The 7266-nt window shown below is 42.4% G+C and overlaps 1 protein-coding gene across 1 annotated transcript; it reads right to left on the bottom strand.

Annotated features, from left to right (window-relative positions):
- Positions 1-605: 605 nt before the first annotated feature.
- On the bottom strand, positions 606-6662 carry Zxdb (zinc finger X-linked duplicated B). The gene has a single exon (XM_004873574.4). The coding sequence runs from the start codon at positions 6215-6217 to the stop codon at positions 3794-3796; it is 2424 nt and encodes an 807-aa protein (XP_004873631.1). The 5' UTR covers positions 6218-6662; the 3' UTR covers positions 606-3793.
- Between the last annotated feature and the right edge of the window lie 604 nt (positions 6663-7266).

Consider the following 7266-nt stretch of genomic DNA (forward strand, 5'->3'; position numbering starts at 1 on the left):
TTGTACTATCATTTTAAATTTTTTTGATTTTATATTCACTATGCCTCACAATTGGGATGTCTAATTTTTCATGGCTAAAGATAAATTTAATTGTACAAAGACAATAAAATTCTTGATCAATAGAGCTTCTAGATACAGATTTTTTTTACGCCATCATGTTAACTGTTTTTAATTGGTAAGAATTTTTAATCAACCACTGGTTGAAGAGCAGAAAGAGGATAAAATTAAAGCCTGATCATCATTTAAAAGAAGTAATGAACATCCACAAGAGAAGTTAACTTACCTTGTAAAAAAGCTGTTATCCACCATTTTGCTAGAAAAAGCTATTGAAAGCAAAATAATTTGAACAGTTTTGTTCAGTGGAACTTTGTGAGTCTGTGGACAAATAAAATCTGTTATTTTTGGAAAAAGTAGCATTTGTCCTTTGAAAATTCCAGGAACAAGTAGGAAAACATAGAAATTTTATTAATTAGGAGGAAGTTGTTTTAAAGAATTAAAGAAATAGTCATAGCATTAAATTATATTCATGTTTATAAATTTATTTGGTTTTCATCACTTGTATATTTATCTCAATTTTTGACATACTTGTCAGACACAAAAAATGGTGTATTTAAGAGGCTTTAATGAATAACATTTTTGGAATATGCTTTATTGTTACAAATATGTCCAAAGCAAACAAGGCAAACTATTAAATGGACAAAGAAATTCCAAGCATTTGTCCAACTTAAAAAAGTATGCCTATTTTTTGTTTTTCACGAGATGAATACAACCACTTCTAATATATATGTGAATGTATGTAGAGGTGTGTGTGTATGTAAGACATACACAATTCTGGAACATTTCATAGTGGTAAATTTTTAGTGCACTTCCAAAGTGCTATAACAACTGTCATCCACAGACATCTACAGTCAAACATTACTGGACGAGTACAGCAGAGCAAATAAGCAATTATTAGCAGAACTCCCTAGGAAAAACTTTTTAGAAATGGAAATAAACAGAATCCACTTCTCATGTGAACAATATAGAAAATAACCTTTTTTATGATCATATATACATATAGTATTACCTAAACTAAGAAAATATCTTCTTACTGTACACATAGAAGTGTATTATATACACAACAAATGTTAGCATTAGAAGAAAATGTACCATGAGGAGAATGTCAGAGATAATAGCAGGACAGAGATATATCCATTAAGGAAAAAGCAAAAGTGAAAAAAAAAGGAAAAGTGTGTCAAGGAATGCAATGTACATGGTAGGGAGTGGGGTAGGGAAAAGTAAGCAGAAGGTAACAGAAACTAAAGTAGAAAACAGCAATGAGTTATGATACAAGAATGAACATTGAAAGTTGTATGAGTGGATGGGGAAGGTAAAAATAATTCCTCCTCTTTGTTTGAAGCTGTATATACACTTATCTACCATAGTCAAAACCCAGGTAGAATGTGAGCTAACTAAATTATAATATGAAAAACACCAACTATTCCAAAAACTATTTGTTAGGGTTTGCTTTGAGCAACAAACAAGACACAAGTTGTGAAGATGTTCAACAAACTGAATATGCTATACTCAAGTAACAGAAAGTTTACACAATATTCAGATTTATTATTTCCTTTCTTTCAATGCTGGAAATCTGTAAACAAAAAGCTCTCCAACCCACAGGCAGGAAAAACTTCATGTACTCCATTATTAGATCTTCACTGAACCACAGGCTCCACAGTTAAAGAAAAGCCTTTTGTAGGAAAATGGATGGTCTTGAGACCATAATACTAACTGCAATAAATCAGCCACAGAAGGTTAAATACTGCATGGTTTCTCTAATATAAGAGATCCATAATATAAATAATTTAAACAGTAAAATAATACAAAGATGCTAAGAAATTGGGAGATAGACACTATGGAGATGAGGTGATCTGGGGAAGGAGGAAGAGGGAAGAGGGGGTTGAAAAGTGATCAAGATTCCATATGTGCATGTGACAATACCTCACAATAAATGTAATTACTATGCATCACAAACATACCAATTTAAAAGTTTTAAAAAGAGAAGCCTGACATCAAAAAAAGAGCAAAGATGTTAACAAATGAATCAAATAGAAGTTTGCAGATAGAAATGTGAGCGATGTTTCCATTCCTGGAATTTACAACAAATTCTGGGGTGAAAATTTGTTCAGTATAGTTATAAAAGAAATTATTTTCCTGTTTCACCTTAAATTTCAAGAATCTTTATTTTTGGTACATGAATAAGTTAGTGATCCTAATTTTTTTTCTTAAAGTAAGAAAGATTTAGGGAGCAAAAATATAAATCATCAAAATACAACAAAACATGACATTTTTTACTTATATTCAGAAAACTTGAGTGGAGAAAGTCTAAGCCGGTATATTAGGTATGTATACGCATTGCTATGATCTGTTAATAGCTGGGAAATTGAGGCCTAGTGAGATTAACTTATTTAATAGCACTTGTCCAAAAACACAAATTGGTTTGTTTCTCATAAAAGACTGGGATGTCAATTCCAAAAAACAGCTTCCTCCCATCCAAAGAGGTTAGGAAGATAAACAGTGATAATAGCCAACATATTTTTTGCTATGTTTTTCTTGTTAGTTTTATCACCATTTAAGAAAATACTTTAGCATTGAACAGTGTTTCTAATAAACCATTAAAATGTCTTAAACAGCATTTCCTCTTTTCATAATACTTAGTAATTCTTAGTAATCCATAATATTGAAAATCAATACAATTATTAATGTATTGACCAAATCTGCTACTAAAACAACACAGGAGAAAAATAGACACTATGAGCCACCTAGTGAAAAAACACAATACAACTTAGGAAACATTTGTGATAAAAAAATTTTGCAATCCTATCAAGTCTGTGGAACTAACTACTAAGTTCAGAAAAGACAATAGAAGAAAGTGAATCCCATCACAAAGATATACTTAGCAAAACTTAGACTATGGCAAATGATTCATACAGAATGAATTAATTTTTAAATGAATAAAATGCAAGGAAAAAGACAAAAGATGAACATATAGATGAAAAACACATGTAAGATTTACCAAGGTAACAAATATCAAAATTATTAAAACTACTAACATTCATGTGACAGATGGAAATTTAAAACCTGACTAGATATTCACTGCTATTAAGGCTTACTGTTAATGTTAAATATGATTAATGGAATTATAATTTTCTTCTAAAGAAATCTATGCATATAGGATATATATATATCATATATATCAGATATAGATATAGATATCTATATAGATCTATATCTATATACCTATAGATATACCATATATATATATATGTGTATATCTGGAATATGTTCCTAAAGAACACTGAAGGATGAAGAAGGTAAACTATTAGATGAATAAGATTGTGTAATAATAATTATTGAAGTCGGGTGCACAGAACATGGATATTGTTTCAACACATGTTGACAAACATACATATAACATAATCAGTGAAAGATCTCCATATATTTTTCAGGGAAAAAACATATTAGCAAAGAAATACAGAGCAGAAAAGACCTTAGAAACAATCTATTCAAACTACTTCATTTTATACATAAAGAAATTAAGGCTCAGACAGGTTAATTGACTTGTTCAGGGTCACAGAACGTGCCATTTCCAGACTCAAGATCAGAATTTAAATCTCCAAACTTGTAGTCCAGGGATGTGTTCTTTTGCAAACCAGTAGGAAGTGACTGCGTTTAAGCATTCAGTACCGAGTACCCTCAAAATTGAGTGAAAGAAAAATAAGCCACATATAATAAATAACAAATAAGAGTTGGTTCATACCAAAAATGACCTGCCGGTCACTGTGATAAGATCTGTTTCTTTCTGAGAACCATGGTTTCTTGCTGGATTGGAGAAACCAAACTGGGTTTCTTCCTCCTGTCCAAAGAAGTCAGAGTCGGGGTGTACATTCCAATCCGCTTTGGTTGGTGTCAGTAGTTCTGAGACACTGTTTTCACAAAGGGTACTCGAAGGAGTCAGAGCTTCTGTGTCCACTGTTAGCTTATTGCTGGGTGTCAAAGCCTGGGGCTGGGGCTCTGGACTGGAGTTTTTCATAGCCAAAGAGCCTAGAGATCTCAATGGCCCCACACTTACACTGGAGACATCATCCATATCTAAGGGGCCCTGCTGAAGGCCAGCGGCTGTTGTTCCAAAAAAGAGAGAGGTATCCAGACTTTGAGGAAGGTCACTGGTGGCCATCAAGGCCCGAGGGTCCACAGCCTGCCCTAAGGGGTTACTATTACTGGCTGGGAGGTTCCCTGCCAGAGTTGAGCTCACCGAAGCGACATCAATAGTCAAGATTCCAGAATTCACCAATGCCGTGTCCAGCACTGCAGCAGAACTGTTGCCAGGCACGTCGGAGAAGGGCGACACAATCTCTGCCTCACTGAGATCGTTCTGTCCCTGGCTGGTAAGTTCACTGCTGGGCGTAAGGGAATTTGCAGCTTCTAGTTGAGCTAATAGATCATGGCCCAGGTTGTGCCTTTTAGCCATGTGGGTCTTCATGCTGTGCTTGGATGTGAAGAGTTTATTGCAGGTGGAGACAGGGCAACGGCTTTTCCAAGTGTCCACATCCTGCAGGTGTTTCTTGGAGTGAATGTAGAGACTACTTCGAGCGGAGAACCTGGCACAGCAGCCTTCCACGGGACACACAAAAGGTTTTGTGCCCAGGTGGGTTATGCTGTGGCCTTTCAGATGTTCAGCCCTCGTGAAAGATTTCCCACAGCCTTCTACAGGGCACGTGAACCTCCGGTCATCCTCGTGCTTCCTTTTGTGCCTTAAGAGTTTAGACATGCTGGTGAAGTTCCAGCCACAGCCGTCAAAGTCACACAGGAAAGGTCTCTCACCCGTGTGGCTCCGCAGGTGAATTTTCAGCCTACAGGCCTTGTCATACTGTTTGCTGCAGCCAGGGAAAGAGCAGGCAAAGAGTTCCTGTTCCCTGAAATGGGCGCGGTTATGGGAAAACAGGGCACTCACTGTGATAAATGTCTTTTTGCAGCCGGAAAACGCACACTGGTAGGGTCTCTCTGGCTCGAAGTGGCTGCGCTGGTGGGCACTGAGCTTGGCCTGCGTGGGGAAGCTCTCCTCACACACCTCGCATTTGAAGGAGTTCTCCTGCTCGTGGCCCTTCATGTGCGCCTTGAGGTTGTACACGGTGGTGAAGCTCTTGCCACAGCCTTCCACTGGGCAGCTGAATGGCCGCAGTTTGTCGTGAGACTGCAGGTGTCTCTTGAGCTTGTAAGATGTCGTGAAGGTCCAGCCGCAGCCGCCCAGGGGGCACTTGAAGGGCCGCTGGCCTTGGCTGCTGCTGTGAGTCAGCAGGTGCACCTTCAGCTGGTGCTTCTTAGTGAAGGTTTGTCCGCACTGCGCCTCAGGGCACAGGTACAACACCACGCCTGGGCCAGGGCACAGCGGCCCACCGGGGCCCTGGGCCGAGGCCCGGCCCTCAGCCTCCTCCTCCGGCGCAGGGGCTGGCGCAGGTTCCGCTGGCTCCGCCAGCAGGAGGTCGGGCGGCAGCTCAGGGCAGTCACCCAGCTGTGCCAGGTGCGGGAATCCGGCTGGCGGGGCGATTAGACCCCCAGCCTGATGGAAAGGCGCGACCCCTGGCTCCCAGACCGGCAGCGGGGGCGTGGTCAGGGTGAGGACGCCGTTCTCAAAGCGTAGGAGCAGATCCTGGTTGTGGACAGTGATGGTGCCTGAGAAGGCCGCGGCGGGGCCTGGGCCCGGGCCCGGGGCGGGGACTGGGGCCGGGACTGGGACCGCGGATGGGCAGTGGGGGCTCAGCGCAGGGCGGCCCGCGGGCTTCAGGCTGCTCTCTTCCCCCTGGGGTCCCAGGCCTGCCTCGGTCTCCTCCCTCCACACGGGCCCTTCGTCCCGACCGGTGACCCCAGTCTCCACGTCGCCACCCACCGGGTCAAGCAGCACTAGGAAGAAGTCGTCGCCGCCGCCGCCGCCGCCGCTCGGGTGATCCGGCCTCAGCGCCAACGGGCTTGGGCCCAGGCCCCGTGAGGCCCTGAGGGCCTCCTCGCTCCGCGGCCCGGGCCCGCCATCTTGGGCCCCCCGGAGCAGTAGGAGGTGGCGTGCCGGGGCCTGACCGGCTGGCGGGTCAGGGCCTCGGTGGACCCCACCGCCGCCCGCGGGGCAACGGCCGCCGCCGCCCTGTGGTGTCCGGCGAGCCGGGAGTAGCCTCGGGATTTCCATCTCTGTACCGGCGAGGCTTGGCTGGAACCAGAGCCGCGGCGGAGGCGCGACCCCGCCCCCTGCCGCGGGCCCGAACTCGTTCCTGAAAGGAAAAAAAAAAAAAAAAAAGTGCAATGCGCAGAAACTGGCCCTATCAGATATTAAAACGTATTTAACGCCACAGTGATTTAAATATTCTGGTGCCGGGTCTCTGGAACAGAAGAGAAAGCCCAGAGGCAAACCCTGATGTACATAAATTAGTCCACAGTTTATGATCAAGGAGGTCTTCTTTGGTAATGGGGAAATGACAGCACATTCGGGAATGGTGCAAGAGTACCTAGTTATCTATCCGATAAAAGCAACTTAAATCCGTACTTCACTGTATATACCAAAATAGACATATCCTAACCTTTCCCGGTTGCTTAGTGCTATTTGTGTGTTAAAATTATTTACTGTTTGACTGGCTGGCTGGATTGATGGATGAGAGAAATTTCAGAGAGAATGAACCGTCTTATATGTTACCATTAAACACCAGTAGAATTCCTGTGGCAACTGCTCCTCCTCCAACAACTTCTATGCTCAGAATTATCTTGAGCAAGGTCCTGGGGAAAAAAATTTCAGCACAATGAAGCTTTTTGTCCTCCGGATGCAGATTAGAATAAGAGATGGGGCCAAAACACATTAGCACTGTTCAGCCTAGAAGTGCTACACCTGGAGGATGAAACAATTTATACTGAAATCTGGAAAACCCAACCTGCTCCTGGATTGTCCCTGTACAGTGCTCAACCTAAACCAACTCTACCCTTCCATCACTTACTACACCATGATAAATTTCATGCCCAATCTCGCAGCACGATGAAGACATTCTTCAGTTTATTGTAGATTGTGCAGCACGACTGCAATGGACTCTCTCCAGTAAAATACACAGACTAGTCCCTGGTGTACCTGCTCTCCTTTAAGTGTGGTAGCCTAGTCTTACAGTAAACCACTCCACCTGTGATGCCTGGTGATCTTATTAGTGGTGAGATGATGTTCCAGCTTCTTTGTCATCAGTGAGTTGGCAATTACTG

The sequence above is a fragment of the Heterocephalus glaber genome, unplaced genomic scaffold (genome assembly GCF_053883595.1).
Source record: "Heterocephalus glaber isolate CG9 unplaced genomic scaffold, H.glaber_assembly_v1.0 deba00000936, whole genome shotgun sequence".
In the NCBI taxonomy this organism is placed as follows: Eukaryota; Metazoa; Chordata; class Mammalia; order Rodentia; family Bathyergidae; genus Heterocephalus; species Heterocephalus glaber.